At 34.7% G+C, this 22,035-nt stretch overlaps 2 protein-coding genes across 13 annotated transcripts in view; both read right to left on the bottom strand.

Annotated features, from left to right (window-relative positions):
- Positions 1-9,292, bottom strand: part of LOC114320058 (peroxisomal (S)-2-hydroxyacid oxidase GLO4) — a 64,489-nt gene extending 55,197 nt beyond the window's left edge. Inside the window, exons 1-12 of one of the 11 annotated variants that reach the window (XR_014357029.1) lie at positions 9,154-9,291; positions 8,268-8,346; positions 7,790-7,937; positions 7,562-7,686; positions 7,418-7,464; positions 7,269-7,346; positions 7,048-7,172; positions 6,814-6,871; positions 6,586-6,646; positions 2,801-2,901; positions 1,884-1,972; positions 1,672-1,707 (exon numbers count right to left, since the gene is read on the bottom strand). Coding sequence is in view for 9 of the 11 variants with exons in the window: in XM_082909723.1 (XP_082765849.1) it covers positions 1,528-1,707; positions 1,884-1,988; positions 2,801-2,901; positions 6,586-6,646; positions 6,814-6,871; positions 7,048-7,172; positions 7,269-7,346; positions 7,418-7,464; positions 7,562-7,686; positions 7,790-7,937; positions 8,268-8,307 (1,068 nt within the window). In the remaining 2 variants the exon portion in view is untranslated. Of the gene's footprint in view, positions 1-1,353; positions 1,708-1,883; positions 1,989-2,800; positions 2,902-6,585; positions 6,647-6,813; positions 6,872-7,047; positions 7,173-7,268; positions 7,347-7,417; positions 7,465-7,561; positions 7,687-7,789; positions 7,966-8,267; positions 8,347-9,153 lie in introns of those variants that run through there. The other 10 variants (XR_014357028.1, XM_082909723.1, XM_082909726.1 and 7 more) reach the window with 10 other exon arrangements.
- A 1,117-nt stretch (positions 9,293-10,409) lies between these two features.
- LOC145788595 (peroxisomal (S)-2-hydroxyacid oxidase GLO4-like) lies at positions 10,410-16,454 on the bottom strand. 2 transcript variants are annotated; one of them, XM_028267094.2, is made up of 12 exons: positions 15,916-16,454; positions 14,602-14,749; positions 14,388-14,512; positions 14,244-14,290; positions 14,095-14,172; positions 13,876-14,000; positions 13,637-13,694; positions 13,406-13,468; positions 12,318-12,387; positions 11,859-11,959; positions 10,942-11,046; positions 10,410-10,765 (listed from the first exon to the last, which is right to left on the bottom strand). In XM_028267094.2, the coding sequence occupies exons 2-12, from the start codon at positions 14,742-14,744 to the stop codon at positions 10,586-10,588; spliced, it is 1,095 nt and encodes a 364-aa protein (XP_028122895.2). In that variant the 5' UTR covers positions 14,745-14,749; positions 15,916-16,454; the 3' UTR covers positions 10,410-10,585. The 2 variants fall into 2 exon arrangements, with proteins under 2 accessions (XP_028122895.2, XP_028122902.2); XM_028267101.2 differs by having other exon boundaries at positions 16,004-16,137.
- Between the last annotated feature and the right edge of the window lie 5,581 nt (positions 16,455-22,035).

Here is a 22,035-nt window from a genome sequence, read left to right as displayed (position 1 = left end):
TCTATTTGTCTATATCACCACCACCACCACCACCACCACCACCACCGCTGGCAGCCACCACATGCCGCTGTTGGTCACCAGTCACCTCCGATGATTTTTCCAACAATCGGCCAACAGTGGAGTAAAATTGAAAAAAAAAAAAAATCCTTGAAAATAATAATTTATCTTTTTCACCAATAATTTCTAAAGCTGTGTTAGTTTGGTTTTTTTTTTTTTTTTAATTTTTTTCCCTTTCTTTTCTTTCCTTTTCTGTTCTTTTCTTTTTGCAAAGGTGGTTATGTGTAGGGGTGTGCTAAAAAACTAGACATTCCGCAAGTGAGTTGGGTTGGACTGATTAAATGATAAAATTGACTGATCAGTTTTTTTTTTTTAAATTTAATTTTATTTATTGGGCTGTGTTGGTTTGTTTTTTTTTTTTTTGTTTTTTTTAAAGGTAGTTATGTGTAGGGGTGTGCCAAAAAACTAGACATCCTGCACCAATTCATCGTACAAAATTATATGAAATTAACAAATTTTAACCAATAGTCTAACTGATTAATCAATTAAATTGGACTGGTTGAGTGATAAAATTGACTAATCAATTAAGCTGTTGGTTAAATTTTGTTAATTTCATATAATTTTATACGATGAATTGGTGCAGAATATCCAATTTTTTTGACACATCCCTACACATAATCACCCTTAAACAAAAAAACACAAAACAAAACAAAACAAAAAAAACTAACAACTAACATAGCCAAAAAAAAAAGGCATTTGAGGCCTCTAGCACTATGCATGTTATTTTAATAACTTTTTGATTTTTTGATTAAAATATGAGGTAAAAAAATTATTATATTTAGATTGACTTTTTGATTTTTTACGAAAAAATGTATAAAAAGTAAGAAAAAAATGAAATTTTTGACTTTTTAACATAAATTGTTGGGTTTTTAATTTTTTTAATAATTTTTTAACTTTTACACTAAAACAATGAGTTGCCAAACGAATTCACATCACATCCCTATTTTTTTATACATTTTTTCATAATAAATAAAAAATTATAAGACATACTCAAAATAACTTTAATTGAAACAAATAGCGAGTTAAGTAACACAGTCTATGGAAAGACATTAGGGCACTTGATTCACTTAAGAGGGCAGTCATTGTGCGGATCCCACTCTGCTGTGAAAGACTCTCTGCATGATGAGGGACCCACTGCTCTCTTTTTAACCATTCTCTTGTGAGAGGTTTGGGTATTCTGTGCAGGTAGTGCTTCTGTCAAGTGATACATACATTTATGATTTTCTCACCAACTCAAAATTTCTCTCCCAAGAGCCTCTTGTCTGATAACCAGTTGGGAAGAGAGGAAATTCCATATGCACAGCATTACATGTTTGGTTCTTGTAATATATAGAACTTGACAATACAATCCACAAGCTAAAATGTATTTAAAGGGCCAATCATCACAGAACTAGGGGTCTTAGTTATCAGTATGAGCATATCTAAGATAAATAACATCAACAACGACAACAACTTAGAACTTTATCTAAACTAAAGCCTACAGTTGAATCTGTCGTACTCTGTCCTCACATGACTTCTGGTGATATCCTTCACGGTAAGGCAGCCAGATAGGGCCATGGTGAGCTCCAACTCATCCTTCAGCATTTCAATGACTCGTCGCACCCCATTTTCACCCTTTGCTGCTAATCCATAGAGGACTGGCCTTCCAATCTTCAGCAGTATAAATGAAATCGCAAAATTAGGAATCGGAAAAGAGGTTTGACCTCATCAGAGTTTGCATTGAAATCCTTCCGAGCAAATTGATGCACAAAAAAAATTGCATGCTGTTCCACTAAAACACACTACAAAAAGGCACAGAATTTCAAAAGTACATGGCCAGAGTTTACCATAACAGCTTGTGCACCAAGAGCTAATGCCTTGAAAATATCTGTACCATGCCTCACTCCTCCATCAATGAGAACAGGAATTTTTCCTCCTACAGCACGAACCACCTTCAACCCACAATATAATGCTTGCTTCAAAAAAACAGAAGGAAAAGAAGTGTGCCTAACAGAAATAAATTGGCAAGACGATGCAGCAATATTGCTTGTTTTCAAATTCTCATAGGTTCCAGGAAAAGAAAAATGCTCAAGACCCGTACCCCTAAATTTACCCCCAATGACGTGCACTGTTGCAGTAAGAACTACTACACGTTTAATGAAATATAATCTATTTAAATGCATTCCCACTTTCGTTGAATTTTCTAATATTCAAATTCAACATGCAAAAGCACATAAAGTATTTTCTCTGTAAGTTCAGTTGTCCACAATATGCTATGGCCCACTTTCCAGATCTTCTGCAGCCGAACTCCTACTTTTCAAGATTTTAATTCATTATATTTGATCCTTGTATCATAAGAAGAACACCAAGGGAAAATATATGGAAAAAAAAAGAAGTTAAAAGTGCTTTGGAAGAAAAGTATACTATGTTCCAAGACATGACTAGTTAGGGTATTAGTGTTTTATAGTGTGCACACATGATATGCACTTGAGAACCCACAAATATCTTATGTTATTAAGTGTTATAGACGCTTCACAACATTACCAATAATTAAAGGGAAAGCAAAAAAGTCAAATTAGGAAAATATACGAGGGGAGATGGATTCTAAACACAATATAGATCCAACATAAATTCTATGCAAATCCGCCATGTCCCACATGATATTGTTACTATAAAATCATAGAAGGGCATATATTTGAATTCAATTTGTTGGCATATCTGCATAGGACAAAATCACGTGTGAAGAGAAGAGACTGAAAGATACCTCTTCCAGAACAGTGATAGTGGCTGGAGAATAATCCAGTTGGCGAGCTCCGTGATTAGAGTCAACAATCCCAGCAACCCCTACTTCCATAGCTTTTATTGCTGCCAAGAGTAGCATACCAGATCAACAGCAATTTTTGTTTCTCACAAATAAACATGAGTAGAAAACAAGAAATATTCAAGACCTATGAAACAAGAAAATTTTTAATGGGTTTGCTAAAGCTCGTATTATCCAAAAATATAGGGGTCCAATATAACTATTCCTTTTAGAAATAAACATAAAAACAAGAAATTCTTCAAATTTAATGGTTTTTTGTTTTGTGGCCCTTACATTGATTTTGAAAAAAAAAAAAAAAAAAAAACTTTGACTGATTTTTCAGCTCCTGTGAAGAGGTTCTCTCATTTATAAAGTCAAAAAGAAAAATTAGAGAGATACAAACATCTAAACAGAGTCATGAGCTTACCATCCTCAGCCGTCAGGACCCCTTTGACTAGAATTGGTAAACTAGTGACAGACCTTAACCAATCTATGTCCTGCAAAGAAGATTGATATCTTGATTCTGTATTACAAGATTGATAAATTACAATTCCTATACAATCTATATATAGAAGAAAATGTGGTAGTAGGTGTAGTGGAGGTGATAGTGGGTTAGGTGAAGTGGAGTGTGTGGTGAAGTGGAGGTAGGTGAAGTGGAGTGTGTAGTGGAGTAGGTGAAGGTAAAGATGGGAAATTCTAACAGCCCCCGCAAACTCAAGGAGGAGAGAAACTAACCAACTTGAGTTTGGAGAGAGTAACAAAACAAGAAAATACATAAAAATAAAAAAGGATAGGAGACACTGTATGGTCGTGTCAGACCGTTGGTGAAGACACTGTATGGGGTGTCATAACGTTGTAGAGGACACTGTATGGTGGTGTCAAACCGATGTAGAAGACAGTTTATGGGGTCATGTCGGACCGTTGTAGAAGACAGTTTATGGGGTCATGTCGGACCGTTGTAGAAGACAGTTTATGGGGTCATGTCGGACCGTTTGTAGAAGACAGTTTATGGGGTCATGTCGGACCGTTGTAGAAGACAATGTTGTGACAGTTTACGGAGTCTTGCTGGACCCTTGTAGAAACTAACCGGAATCAATGTCGGGACAGTTTACAGAGTCTTGTCGGACCCTTGTAGAAACTAACCGGAATCTATGTCGGGACAGTTTACAGAGTCTTGTCGGACCCATAAAGGAGCTAACCGGAATCAATGTCGGGACAGTTTACAGAGTCTTGTCGGACCCTTGAAAAAGCTAACCGGTATCAAATGTCGGGACAGTTTATAGAGTCTTGTCGGACCCTTGTAAAAGTGGCACCCTCAAAAGGTGTGCCCAATTTTGTCAAAAGGCGGGCCATCAAAAGGCGTGCCCAATTCATCAAAAGGTGTGCCGGACATGATGGCGAGGCACGTGGGCGCCTTGGCTTGCGTGCCCGTTTGTCGGCTGGTGGTAAGAGGCGCGCGATGCGCGTGGCTGCCTCGACTATTTAACCAAGGTTGAGGCGGAGGCTGTGCAAACCAGTCTGAAACCGCCGAAAATCCTTTGAAAAAACTCTTCCGTTTCTGAGAAAGAGATTCTGGAACACTCTGTTGCCATTCTGTCACCAACCCTTCCGAACATTACCAGTCTGAAATTGCTATTTTTCTGAAACACTTAGCAACCCAAAAACATGGCCTCTTCTTCCCGTCCAGCTACCCAGAACCTGCTCACGCTCTTTCCAGAACTGAACGAGCCCACAAGAGAAATAACTTGTGCGGTGGCCAGTGAACCCCAACCAATCACTTCTGGGTTTGCTCCTTTGAACTTTCCGATGCGGTCGGTGGAGCAAAAAATGGCGGTGCAAACTGATATTGAGGCCAATCAGTATACTCTGAAGTCATGTGTGGAAACCATGACGGCGGTCACAAACTTGTCGCACCGGCTGCAGAGCAGGACAAATGAGGTGCAGCAGTTAAACGCCCAACTGGCTCTGCTCCAGCGCATGTATAAGGATGCGCGAGCAGAGATAAGTGTGCTAAAGGCGGAAAATAAGGAGCTGAAGCGGAAAGCCACCGTGATGTTCCGATTTGGAGGTCCGCCATATGCTGCAGTGGAGGAGTATGGGGGAGTGAACGTGCTGGGCGGCGTGGAAAACACGGAGGCAGCACCGGCAAGGGCCGCTCAGGACGGAGGCAAGAAGAAGAGACCGGCGGCAGAGTAGAGAAGAAAAATCCCGCCTGTGGATGTGGTTGTTTGGGTTTGTTGTTGTTGTTGTTGTTGTTTTTTTTTTTTTTTTTTTTTTTTTTTTTTTTTTTTGTGATCAGGGCGAAATCCCGATAGAAATAAAATGAGTGTATTGTGCAAATCCGAATGGCTTGAAGGTACAAGACTGAGCAGAAAAATTAGATGGAATGAATTTATTTTTTATTTTTTATTTTTATTTTTTTTAATAATAAAAAATTGAGGTTCAAGGAAAAGTTGGGCTGTGGAAAGAAGAAAAAGAAAAAATAGCACCCACGTGAGTTCCATTCAATTTTTTATATATATAAGATAAAGAAAGGAACAACTGTCACTGTGTCCAAACTGCCTGATCTAGAAGCAACTCTAGAACCACCAGTGGTGAGTGAGGCAATTGATTTGTTATGTGATGATCAAACTGCAATAGAATCCCAGCCTCCAGGAAATAGTGGGTGGATTGAACAAAATGATTAGAGCCACAAAGAAAGAGTTGGAAGATGTAGGGGAGTGAAGGTATATCTAGAAAATTCAGCGGACTAGGTTGAGGTCCGGCGGACGGCTAAGGTGAGGTTGCCGCCCGCCGGGGAAGCGAAAAATAGTAGGTTCTAAACCTGCTCTGATACCATGTAGAATTTTTAATGTATAAAGAAAAATAGAGAATTGTATTATTGATTGATATCTTGATTCTGTATTACAAGATTGATAAATTACAATTCCTATACAATCTATATATAGAAGAAAATGTGGTAGTAGGTGTAGTGGAGGTGATAGTGGGTTAGGTGAAGTGGAGTGTGTGGTGAAGTGGAGGTAGGTGAAGTGGAGTGTGTAGTGGAGTAGGTGAAGGTAAAGATGGGAAATTCTAACAGTTTTGAGTAAGATGTATCATAAAGGAAATCAATTTATGACCTTGATGACTTCTGTATTTACCATCCAAAAAATCAATTATTTTAAATATGCAACCACACCAACAGAAATATTTTTGGCGGTGGCTTTCAGCTCCATCAACTGTGTGAACTTGTGAGAGACCTCAAATGACTAAAACACAGGCAAATTTATGCCAATTTGGTCCCTATTGTTCCAAATGATTAAAACAAAAACAAATTATTGTAGTAGCCCCTATAATTCCAATTGATAACTGTAGACTATTTTTGACAAAAATGGGACCAAATTGACACAATGGGCAAACTACATGGACCACCTGTGTAATTAATTTTTTGTTCATTTTTCCATTTTGCCTATGAAGAATGGGCACATGAAGAGCATGTGGGCTATCTTCTGTCAAAAAATCTTGACCATCATTACCAACTGGACCAATTAGATGCAAAATGGAAAATTAAAAGGTAAATTTGTTGCAATTGAAACTACATGGATTAAATTGTCACAAGGTGTAAACTATAGGGACTAGTATTGTAATTGTCCCTAAAACATATAACTACTACCATAACATTCATATATATATATATATAGCAGTACAATTAAAACAGCTTTTCAAATAATGTTTCTAAGCAAAGGAAATGTTTGGCTCAAGAGTAACACCTTCAACAAGAGAAGGATTAAGCGTCTCTGCTGCAAAAGCTGCAAACTTTGAGCCGTTATCCTGCAAAATGAGTAATCAATGTTTGAGTTGTAAATCTTGTATCAGACTGATTACAGTTAGTATTAGAGAAATATGCAACCATGTATCATACAACTAACACAAAAAACAAACTAATACACTGTCTGCAAGCATGTTTAAATGCATATATTAGGAAACAAATAACTCACCAAAACTGCTTCAGTTGACAAGAGACCTTCTAAGTTCTTCGGCTGAGGCGCAATCATTCTGAACAAGTGATTGTGTTTGGATCATTAACGCATGGGGAAAAGTTCATTTAATTATAGATAATAAATATCAGTGAATTTCCAAATATTGGAGGGAGAAAATTATTCATTAATGTTAAGAACATTGCAGGTATTAGTAGCGGAAATTATATGAAAGAGAAGGAAATGAAATTTCACTTGTTCTTAATGTCTTCTTCCCTTCGACCAAGCCTAGGAGTATCAACAGTAAGCATAATAGCCTTGAACCCATTTCTTTCGGCTCTTTGCACTAACACAGCTGTTACATCCCTTCTTTTACATACCTATGAACAGAGGATTACCAAACTGTGAATCCTAAAGAACGATAAAGATTCCTATGAAGAAACTTAAATTTACTAGAGCTGAAGTGAGTAGAATACATATGTTTGAAAAAAGCGAATGGCATTGCAACTGGAAGCAACCTCCTCCACGGTGCAGTCAGCCGCAAAGGACATTGCCTTTAATGAGGGACAGCTCAGCAATCAACGATGCAAAGTAAAAAAGAATTAGGGTATGAGAGTATCAATACCATGATGGTGTTACATGCAGCTGCTGCTCTGGCTGTTGCAACCTCTCCTGATAAAAAATATTTTAAAAAAAATTAAAAAATTCAAAGCTGAAATCATAAGTACACATAAATTTCACTCAAAAGCTCTTCTAAATGAAATTAGACCTTCAGGATGAGCCAACTTATGCAATCCAGTTGGAGCGATCATGATTGGTGCCGAAGTTGGGTAACCCAATATAGTGGTTGACATATCTATTCTGCTCACATCTATAAGAACTCTCGGCCGAAAACTGAGAAAATCCCAAAAAAAAAAAAAAAAAAACACACACACACATTGGCTTAAGGTGGTGTCCCTGTTTGTTAATAAGAATAAGAGGTGTAACAACACTTAACATGATTCTACGGAACGCTTCCATGTTCTCTCTTAGTGTGTGTTGGTCCTCAGCTCCCCCATTGTAGTAGTCCAAGTACATCTTCGGAAGAGCTCGCCTTGCCAGTTCCTGGAATTCATTCGCATTGATCGGTTCTGATGCCCTTTTTCCTTAAAACACAGCCCCCATTAGCTGACTCTAACATTCCAGTAATCAGTAACCCAGTCCATCGTACAATTATTTAAAAATCGATTAATTGAATACTAAACTTGAGTTGAGAGTCTTAATGGAGAGAAAGTCAATATGGTCGCCAAACTTCGCAAATCCTTCCCATCATTTCCAAATTTTCCATCCATTTGTAGGTTTAGTATAATTACTTGAGATTGTATTTGGATTATGAATTTGGGTAGGAATTTGAAAAGAGAGAAGGAAAATGTGTGTGACAGATTGGTAAAATATAGCTATATTTCATTCACATTTCACCCGTACTTTCCTTTTACCTTTCCAAATTGATGATCCAAATACATATTTCATCCACATTTCACATACTTTTCCCCTTCTCTTTCCAAATTCCTACCCCTGTCATGATCCAAACAAAGCCTAAGTATATCAAGTCTTTAGAATAAACCGATTACTACAGAGAGCCGCTATTCTCACCCCACTTTGCCCCAAATACACTTCCTTCTTTGTCATTTATTATACATAGTTACATTAATACCCTTTCATACAAAATAAACTCCCTGAAAAAATCATTAATACCCTTTCATGCAAAATAAACTCCCTGAAAAAATCAAAATTCCAAGGGTATTAATTTATTTGGAGCAAATAAGTGAGTGTGTTTAGAAAAAAGTGAAATGGGAATAGCGGCTTCCATACTATATTAGACAATTACATACTCACAAGATTTCAACATGTTATTTGGATGCAGTGTGTAAATAATTCTTCAATTTAAAAAATAAAAGAATTACACATACCAGTACCTGGCAATTCAAAAAATCTCAAAATAAAATATATAAAAGGAAAAAAAAATTTTAAAAAAATCTACAACTATAAAAGCATGAATCTGTTTAAAATCTCCATTTATGGGAAAGAGATTAGTACCAAACTAAAAGGGCTTCAAATTGAAAATGAAAAAGGTAATAATTAAAATAGAAAAAATTGACCCAATTCAATAGAATTGAACTACAAGCTTATAATCATATAAAAACAGCAGATCGTTTGATGATTAGATGAGTATATTAACTAAGTTAATCTTGGTACTAATCTGCAAACAATTTGAACAATTTCAATGGAAAATCTGCACTGGTTTGTCTGAATTCCAAGTAAATAATTGCTATGTCTATACAAATAAATACATGATTTTGTGAGGGGAATTGAAATTAGTACCTGAAGGTGTTGATTGAAAAGAACCGATCGTGAGTCAAATCAGAGTAAAAACACTGCAAAAAAAGACAGAGAGACAGAGGGCTCGCCAGAAAGCAGAGGTGGAGTGGAGGTAGTTCTCAGTACTATGCTATATAAAATAGAAAAATGCTTGGGAGCACTAATTAGGCTGGCAGTGGGTTCCGTCATTAATGATGTGATGTTTTGATCTTGGAATTGTGTTTTTTTTTTTTTTTTTTTTACTTTTTTAATGCATTAGTGCTATTAGTGGTAATGTTTTTAGTGAGATGAATCATTGTTGTATAAAATACAGCCTAATCCACTAAAATCGACTCATGTTAATTGGTCCAGCATTAATTTGAATTGTGATTTAAAATTTAAATTTTGTGTTTTAATAAAGGACTATTTTAAGAAGATGATTATAATCAACTTTTTGAAATAGTTTTTCTGTGAGAGAGGAAGTGAGTTATAATCTAAGTAGTGGATTATAACCCACTTCTCAAAATAGGCTAAAATATCAAAATAAAAATAAATACGAGAGATTTAAATTTGTTATAAATTAATATTATATATATATATATGAAAATTATTATATAAAATTAATTAGTATTATATATTTATATATATAAAATATTATATATTATATAATATTCTTTAATCAATTAATAAATTAAAATGATACGATTTAATTATTTATTAATTCTTTATTCACAATTCAATTATAATTTTACTTCAAACAGCATCGAATCGCACATGCATGAAACTATCGTTTTGTAGATGGATTGGCTTTGGTTGCATTGACCCCATTTAGTAAAGTTATGAGAAAGTGATTATAGATTAACAGATTATTGTATTATTAGCAACAACATGATCCCACTAAAAAATATTATATGAGAACCTTTCTTGAATATGAATGAGAAATGATTATTTTGAAAATATGGTTAAAAATTAATTTTTGATTTGTAATTTATTTTGAATTATATTATTTTTTATATATTTTTAAAAAAAAATCAAAAAATCAACTTTTAACCAACTTCCTAAATTAATCCAAAATACTAAAATGTCACTGACATGAAAAAAAATTGTTTAATAATTGATTTAAAATATTTATATTTATTACTATCAATCGACTCACGCTATTATAAATATTTCATAATTAATGGGTTTGTATCTCATTAAATTTTACAACTTTTTGGTGGGAAGACATTTTTTATTTTTAATATTTTTTATTATTTCTCATCAAATTTATGAATCAAACATGAGGAAGAAATATTTTTATCCTCCTTTCCCACCAATTACTTCATCCATATATTTTACAAGATGGGTTCTATAATATTTTAAAGTGCCAATCATCACAGAATTAGGTCTTAGTCATCAGTATGAGCATGTCTAAGATAAATAACATCAGCAACGACAACTTCGAACTTTATCTAAACTAGAGCCTACAGTTGAATCTGTCGTACTCTGTCCTCACATGACTTCTGGTGACATCCTTCACGGTAGGGCAGCCAGACAGGGCCATGGTGAGCTCCAACTCATCCTTCAGCATTTCAATGACTCGTCGCACCCCATGTTCACCCTTCGCTGCTAATCCATAGAGGACTGGCCTTCCAATCTTCAGCAGTGTAAATGAAATCGCAAAATTAGGAATCGGAAAAGTAGTTTGGCCTCATTAGAGTTTGCATTGAAATCCTTCCGAACAAATTGACGCACAAAAAAAATTGCATGCTATTCCACTAAAACACACTACAAAAAGGCACAGAATTTCAAAAATACATGGCCAGAGTTTACCATAACAGCTTGTGCACCAAGAGCTAATGCCTTGAAAATATCTGTACCACGCCTCACTCCTCCATCACAGAGAACAGGAATTTTTCCTCCGACAGCACGAACCACCTGCAACCCACAATATAATGCTTGCTTCAAAAAGGCAGAAAGAACAGAAGTGGGCCCAACAGAAATAAATTGGCAAGACCATGCAGCAATATTGCTTGTTTTCAAATTTTCATAGGTTCCAGCCTCCAGGAAAAGGAAAATGCTCAAGACTTGTACCCCTAAATTTACCCCCAATGACGTGCACTGTTGCAGTAAGAACTACTACATGTTTAATGAAATATAATCTATTGAAATGCATTCCCACTTTCCTTGAATTTTCTAATATTCAAATTCAACATGTAAAAGAACATAGAAAGTATTCTCTCTATAAGTTCAGTTGTCCATGATATGCTATGGCCCACTTTCCAGATCTTCTGCAGCCAAACTCCTACATTTCATATTTGATGCTTGTATCATAAGAAGAACACCAAGGGAAAATATATGGGGAAAAAAAAAGTAAGAAGTGCTTTGGAAGAAAAGTATACTATGTTCCAAGACAGGACTAGTTAGGGTATTAGTGTTTTCCGGTTACCACAGTGTGCACACACGATATGCATTTGAGAACCCACAAATATCTTATGTTATTAAGTGTTATAGATGCTTCACAACATTACCAATAATTAAAGGGAAAGCAAAATAGTCAAATTAGGAAAATATACGAGGGGAGAGGATTCTAAACACAATATAGATCCAACATAAATTCTATGCAAATCCGCCATGTCCCACGCGATATTGTTACTATAAAATCATAGAAGGGCATATATTTGAATTCAATTTGTTGGCATATCTGCATAGGACAACATGAAGTATGACTAGAAGAGACTGAAAGATACCTCTTCCAGAACAGTGATAGTGGCTGGAGAATAATCCAGCTGGCGAGCTCCGTGGTTAGAGACAACAATCCCAGCAACCCCTACTTCCATAGCTTTTATTGCTGCCAAGAGTAGCATACCAGATCATCAGCAATTTTTGTTTCTCACAAATAAACATGAGTAGAAACAAGAAATATTCAAGACCAATGAAACAAGAAAATGTTAAATGGGTTTGCTAAAGCGCATATTATTCAAAAATATAAGGGTCCTATATAGCTATTCCTTCTAGAAATAAACATAAAAACAAGAAATTCTTCAAATTAAATGGTTTTTTGTTTTGTGGCCCTTATATTGATTCTGAAAGAAAGAAAAAAAAAACTTTGATTGATTTTTCAGCTCCTGTGAAGAGGTTCTCTCATTTATAAAGTCAAAAAGAAAAATTAGAGAGATACAAACATCTAAACAGAGTCATGAGCTTACCATCCTCAGCCGTCAGGACCCCTTTGACTAGAATTGGCAAACTAGTGACAGACCTTAACCAGTCTATGTCCTGCAAAGTTTTGAGTAAGATTTAACATAAAGGAAATCAATTTATGACCTTCATGACTTCTGCATTTACCATCCAAAAAATCAATTATTTTAAATATGCAACCACACCAACAGAAATATTCTTGGCGGTGGCTTTCAGCTCCATCAACTGTGTGAACTTGTGAGAGACCTCAAATGACTAAAACACAGGCAAATTTATGCCAATTTGGTCCCTATAGTTCCAAATGACTAAAACACAAACAAATTATTGTAGTAGCCCCTATAATTCCAAGTGATAACTGTAGACTATTTTTAACAAAAATGGGACCAAATTGACACAATGGGCAAACTACATGGACCACCTGTGTAATTAAATTTCTGTTCATTTTTCCATTTTGCCTATGAAGAATTGGCACATGAAGAGCATGTGGGCTATCTTCTGTCAAAAAATCTTGACCATCATTACCAACTGGACCAATTAGATGCCAAATGGAAAATTAAAAGATAAAATTGTTGCAATTGAAACTACATAGATTAAATCGTCACGGGGGTGTAAACTATAGGGACTACTATTGCAATTTGTCCCTGAAACATATAACTACTACAACAATATTCATATATATATATATACAACAGCACAATTAACCCAGCTTTTCAAATGATGTTTCTAAGCAAAGGAAATGTTTGGCTCAAGAGTAACACCTTCAACAAAAGTTAACTGTGAAGTCAAATTATCAGTTAACACACATAGGGCATGTTTGATTGGGTGGATTAGAGCATGGGATTGGGATTATTAATCCGTGGGTCCAATTATCCTATGTTTGTTTTAACATTTTGGTTTAGGATTATTAATCCAATGGATAATTAATCCAACAAATTTGTAGGATTATTAGTAATGGGGTAGGGGTGGGATTATTAATCCAATGGATATTAATCCAATTGGATAGGGAATACCACACTAATTTAATACGATTATTAATACTTCACTATTAGTCTTGTGAATCAAACATGACCCTAGATTATTGCTCTATGGTTTATACCTTCCAACACCGAGAAGGATCATGCGTCTCTGCTGCAAAAGCTGCAAGCTTTGAGCCATTATCCTGCAAAATGAGTAATCAATGTTAGAGTTGTAAATCTTGTATCAGACTGGTTACAGTTAGTATCAGAGAATTATGCAACCACGTATCATACAACTAACACAAAAAACAAACAAATACATTGTCTGCTAGCATGTTTAAAAGCATATATTAACGAAACAAATAACTCACCAAAACTGCTTCAATTGACAAGAGACCTTCTAAGTTCTTCAACTGAGGCGCAATCATTCTGAACAAGTGATTGTGTTTGTATCATTAATGTGATGCGTGGAAAAAAGTTCATTTAATTATAGATAACAAATATCAGTGAAATTCCAAATATTGGAGGGAGAAAATTATTCATTAATGTGAAGGACATTGAAGGTATTAGTAGAGGAAATTATATGAAAGAGAAGGAAATGAAATTTCACTTGTTTTTAATGTCTGCTTCCCTTCGACCAATCCTAGGAGTATCAACAGTAAGCATAATAGCCTTGAACCCATTTCTTTCGGCTCTTTGCACTAACACAGCTGTTACATGCCGTCTTTTATATACCTATGAACAGAGGATTACCAAACTGTTACCAAACTGTGAATCCTAGAGAACGATAAAGATTCCTAATTTACTAGAGCTGAAGAGAGTAGAATACATATGTTTGAAAAAAGCGAACGGCATTGCAACTGGAAGCAACCTCCTCCACGGTGCAGTTAGCCGAAAAGGACATTGCCTGTAATGAGGGACAGCTCAGCAATCAACGATGCAAAGTAAAAAAGAATTAGAGTATGAGAGTACCAATACCATGATGGTGTTACATGCAGCTGCTGCTCTGGCTGTTGCAACCTCTCCTGATAAAAAATATTTTTTAAAAAATTAAAAAATTCAAAGCTGAAATCATAATTACACATAAATTCCACTCAAAAGCTCTTCTAAATGAAATTAGACCTTCAGGATGAGCCAACCTATGCATTCCAGTTGGAGCAATCATGATTGGTGCCGAAGTTGGGTAACCCAGTATAGTGGTTGACATATCTATTCTTCTCACATCTACAAGAACTCTCGGCCGAAAACTGAGAAAATCCAAAAAAAAAAAAAAAAAATTGGCCTAAGGTGGTGTCCCTCTTTGCTAATAAGAATAAGAGGTGTAACAAGACTTAACGTGATTCTACGGAACGCTTCCACGTTCTCTCTTAGCGTGTGTTGGTCCTCAGCTCCCCCATTGTAGAAGTCAAAGTACATCTTCGGAAGAGCTCGCCTTGCCAGTTCCTGGAACTCATTCACATTGACTGGTTCTGATGCCATTTTTCCTGAAAACACAGCCCCCATTAGCTGACTCTAACATTCCAGTAATAAGTAACCCAATCCATAGTACAATTATTTAAAAATCAATTAATTGAATACTAAACTTGAGAGTCTTAATGGAGAGAAAGTCAATATGGTTACCAAAACTTGCAAATCCTTCCCATCATTTCCAAATTTTCCATCCATTTATGGTTTAGCATAATTAATTGAAACTGTATTTGGATCATGAATTTGGATAGGAATTTGGAAAGAGAGAAGGAATGTGTGTGAAAGGTTGGTAAAATATAGCTATATTTCATTCACATTTCACTCATATTTTCCTTTTTCCTTTCCACATCCATGATCAAAATACATATTTCATCCACATTTCACACACTCTTTCATTTCTCTTTCCAAATTCATACCTCTATCATGATCCAAACAAGGCCTAAGTATATCAAGTCCTTAAAATAAACTGATTACTATAGGGAGCCGCTATTCCCATCCCATTTTGCTCCAAATACACTCCATTCTTCGTCCTTTATTATATATATAGTTACATTAATACCCTTTCACACAAAATAAACACCGTGAAAAAATCAAAATTCCAAGGCTATTAATGTATTTGGAGCAAATAAGAGAGTGTATTTAGAGCAATGTGGAGTGGTAATAGCGGTTCCCATACTATATTGGACCATTAAATACTCACAAGATTTCAACATGTTATTTGGATGCAATGTGTAAATAATTCTTCAATTAAAAAAATAAAAATAATTACACATTCCGGTACCTGGCAATTCAAACAATCTCACAAAATTATATATAAAAGCAAAAAAAATTAAAAAAATCTACAACTATAAAAGCATGAATCTGTTTAAAATTTCCATTTATGGGAAAGAGATTGGTACCAAACTAAAAGGGCTTCAAATTGAAAATGAAAAGGTAATAATGAAAATAGAAAAAATTGACCCAATTCAATAAAATTGAACTACAAGCTTATAATCATATAAAAACAGCAGATCGTTTGATGATTAGACGAGTATATTAACTAAGTTAATCTTGGTACTAATCTGCAAACAATTTGAACAATTTCAATGGAAAATCTGCACTGGTTTGACTGAATTCCAAGTAAATAATTGCTATGTCTATACAAATAAATACATGATTTTGTGGGGGGAATTAAAATTAGTACCTGAACGTGTTGATTGAATAGAACTGATCGTGAGTGAAATTAGAGTAAAAACACTGCAAAAACACAGAGAGAGACAGAGAGAGCTCACCAGAAAGCAGAGGTGGAGTGGAGGTAGTTCTCAGTACTAGCTATACAAAATACAGTATAATCTATTAAAATTGAATCGATTCGTATTAAAATATTGTCTAATTTATTAAAATCACATCGATTTATATTAATCCGTCCGTTAATTAAAATTAATTTGAATCACAATTTAAAATATTAAAATTATTCTGCTTTATATATATTTTTTACCTTTACTAAAATATCAAAATAAAAATAAATACAAAAGATTTAAATTTGTTATAAATTAATATTATATGTTATGTAAATATTTAATAATTATTTAAAATTATTTTTTAATTAATTAATAAATTGAAACGGTACAATCTAATTATTTATTAATTCTTTATTCACAATTTAATTATAATTTTACTTCAAATCGTATCGAATCATAACGTGCGTAAAACTGTCGTTTTGCAGATGGATTGGCTTTGGTTGCATTGTATTATTAGCAAAAGCATGGTCCCATATCATTTTTTCTCTCAAATTTTTAGGTATTTTTTAATTTGATCTTCAAATTTTGATTTATATTAATTTTACATTTAGATTTTTGAAATTTTAATTAATTTGACTTTTGTCATCACATTCCGTTTATAATTAGACAAAATGTATTGACGTGGTACTAAAGTTTATTTGAAATTTTATTTTACTTCTAAATTATATTTTAAAAATCAATTTGTCTCTCACGTCAGAACATTTCGTCCAATTATTAACAGAATGAGATGGCAGGGTCAAATTGATCAAAATTTTAAAAGTTTAGATATAAAATTAATATTAATCGAAATCTAAAAGTCAAATTAAAAAATACATGAAAGTTTAAGAGGCGAAACATTATTTTTCCCTGACAAATATATAATAACCTTTCTTGAATATGAATGAGAAAATACTGCAATGTCACTGACGCCATTATAAATAATTGATAATTGATTTAAAATTTGTTTAATAATTGATTTAAAATATTTATTATCAATTGACTCATATTATTATAAATATTTCATAATTAATGGATTTGTATCTCATTAAATTTTATCACTTTTTGGTACGAAGACATTTTTTATTTTTAACATTTTTTATTATTTCTCATCGAATTTATAAATCAAACGTAAAGAAGAAATATTTTTATCCTCACCTTCTTATGCAATGATGTAATAAGATGGGTTCTATAATATTTTAAAGGGCATTGTTAACGTGTGTTTTTAAAGGAAAATTTTAATATATACACTTTCAAAAGGAGTGTATCAAATGCACTCTTAGTTATATTCAGTGTATTTGGTTTGAGTTTTTTTAATTAAGTTTTTTGAAAATTGAATTTTTTGATTTTCATATTTTTTTTGTTTTTAGTGAATATTTTTAAAATTTTAAATATTTTTTTTACTTTTTTAGATGCACCTTACTTAGATATATCTAAAAAGTAAAAAATTTGTGAAAAAATATTTTTAAAAATTAATAAATACATAAAAATATAAAAATTGTACTGAATTCTCGTATTTTTTTGTATTTTTTATATTTAGTGAATTTTTAAAAGATTTTTTTCAATTTTTTTTACTTTTTAGGTATATTTATGTTAGGTATGTCTAAAAATTAAAAAAATTGCTCAAAATATTAAAAAAATTCAGTAAAAACAAAAAAATACGAAAAATAAGAAAGTAGAATTTTCTGAAAAGTGTTTTTGAAAAGTGGTAACCAAGCATAGTGATTATTTTTTTCTTTAGTTATGAATAATATTTTTTTGTAGTTATGACATTATTTTAATTATAATTTATGAGATTTTTAATTATGACTTATATTATGTTTAATTGTGACAATTGTTTTTTTTTTAATTATGAATCAAAAAGTATAAAATTATACTATTTTCATATAATACACATGTGTACCATAATTTTTCTGTTCTTAAGATATATGTTAAATGAGTTTAAAATGTTATACATTCTTTTTGCCCATAAAATGTACTCAACTTTCAAAGTTCTTAATGTGTTACAACAGAACGTGTTTGTGGCTATCAGCGTGTTTGTTTTACAATTTTCTTTTATTTTTCCATATTTATTTATATTTATGTTTTTAACATTTGTGCTACATGTACAAAAATAATTCATACGAAATGGTTCATTGGGTGTTCCTCGAGCAAAACTCCGCACCATTTATCAACGGTGATATTACATGCACTAATTAATATATTAACTAGTATACCAATATTAGTTATGACATTATTATTGATTCCACTCATTATATAAATTATAAATATTAAAAACATTTTAAATTATGCTACATCATCAATTAGTACAATAATTAACACACTAATTAGTACATATAACATTATTCAGATCTCATGTTACCTTAGAAACACCACATAAATTTACTGCGAATAATGCTTGTAGAGAAGTGGTTTGACAATACTCTTGGATCCTGTAGGACGATGCTGATCCTCTTATTGCCACCTGAAAAAGGATTAACACTCCGGTTAGGTGTGTCGGAATTAGCACCCCGACAGATAAGTTAGTATAGGCTCTCTCGTTTGCTTGTGTCTTAAGTTTATTTAATCTATTCTCACATACCTCTCTTTGGTTGATACTCCTCTTATTTATACTCGTCCCTGGTCTCAGGGGTCGGGCCCATTTTTAATCCAGCACACAATTACTCACTCGACCTTTCTGTCGTGTGCCCATTCTCGCTCGGCTCCTTGTACGGCTGATTTAATTATTCGGCTTCAGAACCCCCCAAGACAAAGTTGAATAGTATTTGTCCTGATTTCCTTCAAATATATTTGGCTTTCCTACATATAAAATTATTCGACTCTCACAATTGCCCCCCAAACATCCTATTAATGTCAGTTAGTCGACATGTTTGGTCTTGAACTCGGAGAGCCAAAAATACAGCGGTTACACTCTTTCCAACACTCAAGCATTAGAACGTCTTCGCTTTTTAGAAATCATTATAATTTCTCGTCCCTTCGTACGCTTTATTCATTTAATGCAATTTGAAACCGTGTTGTCCCTTCGAATGTATATTTTTTGAATACGCAAAGCTTCTTGGTTGCCTGTCAGTATACCTTCTTCATTTCCCGACCTTTGCAACTTCTTCCTGTTCCTCATTGTCCTCTCTACTTTTTGTAAGTTCTTATCTTCTCTATTTCAACTCCCATTTCCTTGTTTGTTTTTAGTTGACCAAACCGAACCGATTTGCTGCATTTTGGACGGATGCGTGATGACGAGCAGACGGCTGCGAATTGATTTTCTCCAATCCGCCAATATAGCGGACGGATGACGGATTTGAGATTCCTTTGGCCACAACCGAACCACCAAACCACGAGCACACCTAGTGATTTATAAGATTTTGTGTTTTCAATTTGTTTAAATATTCTGTTTGTGTTTTTAATTAAAAAAGAGTTTAAATATTCTATTGAAAAAAAGTTTTTAATTTGAATATCTTTTTTGAATTGAAAAAAATAAACGTATTATTTATCTATATTTTTTGGTTTTTAAATCTATTTCTAAAAATAATAAATAGAAAATATGATATATGCTGGTTGGTTTTTGTTTTCAAAAATAGATATAGATGTAACAATACAGAGACATACAATCTCTGCTACTACTATGTTCATGATTTTGGTGGTTTGAATTATTTTTATATTTTAAGAACCACAGATTGTAATACTTTATGTAAATGAGGCATGTTGTCATTTTAGTATGTGGATGAGGCATGCAGTGATTGTGATATTCTAAAGTTTCAAACTTTCTTGCTTTGGATGAGGCATGTAGTGATTGTAATATTTTTTTAAGTCATTAACTCTAATACTTTCTTTTTTCTTTTTATGAGGAAGTGCACAAGTTGAATTATGTTGAAAATTTATAAAAATTCACATCTATCCGCCAAACCGCCAATCTGCTCAATCCACATCCACCAGATTGGCGAATGGATGTGGATTGATTTTCTCCAATCCACCAATCTAGCGGACGGATGGCGGATTGGAGGTTCCGTGGCCGTAACCAACCCGCGCCCACCCCTAGTGCAGGCAACGATTTGAAGAAAGTACTTCCTTCGGCTGACGACGTCATACTTCAACAAGTCAAAACAACACTAGAATTTTTTGGCCATCCAAACCTTCAAAAACAAGGGCGGGCCGCCCATATACTGTTGCGATACGAACCTACGTATGCCACTTTTTCGGCTGTAGATCACATTCTGATCTTGAAGGGCAAACAATAGCTCATGGCACTTATTTTCCCGAACTACAAGAACCTTAGGGAAATTGGTGTCAGAGATTCGGATTTGGAGCAAGGTGAAGTCCGTGAGGGAGTCACTAAACCAAACGAAGATGATTTGGAGGAAGTTGACCCGGCTCTCAACTCGGCTTTTGAAGAGGTCGGCCTTAACTCCCCGTCCACTTCAGGGCGGGTTGGCATATCGTTGGACGACGATATTTTTACCAACTTAGGAGATCTTCCTGGCACGGAACCTAAAGATATGGCCGGTGAGTCGCTTGCACAGATGGCTAGGAAAAAGAATGCCGAGAAGATAGCGGCTTGAAGAAAAGCCGAGGCCGCCGGGTTTGAGCCCCCACCTATTCAGACTGACTCTCTTCCTTTGGCTCTGGTTGAGGCTGTAATTTCTCAAACTATTGTTGAAGAAATGGAGCAAGCTATTATAGAGGAGTCGGCTATTGGCCAATCGGACAATTAGTTGGCTGAACAAATAGGGGAAAAACGCCCCGCTGAGTTTGGGGCCGATCTTTCTGAAAAGCTAGTCGACAAACGGCCACGCGTGGATGAATCGCAGGATATTGCAGCGCCGTTTATTATCCAACCAAAAATAAAAACACGGTTTCTTCTAATGCATCGGCTTTAAAGGACCCCACTGTGGCGCTAAGTGTGGCCCCATCGATATCCTTGCCGGTTGATAGGGTTGTGTTCCGTGCAGAGCCGGATGTGGTGTTGATAGTGCTAGCTGATCAGTCGACGATACTGGTATGTATACTTAATACTATTTTCATCGTTATTGTTATGCCAATTAACTTGTGTGTGCTTTGCTTCAGACGGTGGGCAGGATCGCGAAGATCGGCCGCCGACATTACAACGCTGTTGAGCAAATCGGCTCTCTCAAAGCCGAAATTGAAACTGAAAAGAATAAGGCTAAAGAGGCATTAACCGGACTGGCAGTGGCATCCCTCAGGGCCGACTCTGAAGCCAAGAAGGCAGAAGAAAAGAGGGCAAGGGTCGATGCAGAGGAAGAGAAGGCTAAACGCTCAAATCTTCTCAGAGTTGCCGCCAAAGATAGAGCAAATGCTAGCGAAGAGGCGCTAAAGTTAGCCAAGGAAGCGATTGCGAAGCTGGAGGCCGATTTGGAAGAATCGAGGAAGGCGAGAGAAATTGCCGAATCCGAGGTTTCCAAAGCGTTCAATGCCAACGAGGTCGCCGCCTTGGAGAAATATGTGGAGGAAATGCCTAAATTTGAAAATCGGGGATTTAAACATGGCTGGCTCAAAGCTATAGTAGCAGCTAATGTGGTATTGGAGCAGCCAATTCCGTATAAGCAGCTAGAGGTTGATTCTACGGCTGATTTAATTATTCGGCTTCAGAACCCCCCAAGACAAAGCCAAATAATATTTGTCCTGATTTCCGTCAAATATATTTGGCTTTCCCACATATAAAACTATTCGGCTCCCACAATGCTATATGTACTAATTAGTGTACACACTAGTGTACCAACAGATGATATGGTATAATTTTAAAGGTTTTGGATATTTGTAATTTGTATAATAAATAGGGTCATTAATGATATCATAACACTAGTTGGTACATTAATATGTACACTAATTAGTACATGTAGCACCACCAATTTACAATTAAAGTACTCCGCATATTTACTTTGGTAGCACTTAATAGTTCTTGAGGTCAGGACTAAAATGCCACATATATTGGCATTTGATAGCCACAAAAAGCCAACCTCTTGCTCAAATCCCAACTCAAAATGCAACTAAAACCTTCCAAGTAATACTTAATTTCAACATTGAATGTAGGATGT

The sequence above is a fragment of the Camellia sinensis genome, chromosome 15 (assembly GCF_055761805.1).
Source record: "Camellia sinensis isolate YWXY chromosome 15, ASM5576180v1, whole genome shotgun sequence".
NCBI lineage: Eukaryota > Viridiplantae > Streptophyta > Magnoliopsida > Ericales > Theaceae > Camellia > Camellia sinensis.
This window is presented reverse-complemented; position numbering and strand designations above follow the sequence as displayed.

What these genes read in the sequence shown, in the direction of transcription:
- LOC145788595 (XM_028267094.2), bottom strand. Translation starts at nt 14,744, where the DNA reads ATGGCATCAGAACCAGTCAATGTGAATGAGTTCCAGGAACTGGCAAGG. An exon ending in TGTCAATTGAAGCAGTTTTG is followed by an intron (nt 13,469 to 13,636) that starts GTGAGTTATTTG and finishes CTCATTTTGCAG; the next exon opens with GATAATGGCTCAAAGCTTGC. An exon ending in TTGGTGCACAAGCTGTTATG is followed by an intron (nt 10,766 to 10,941) that starts GTAAACTCTGGC and finishes ACACTGCTGAAG; the next exon opens with ATTGGAAGGCCAGTCCTCTA.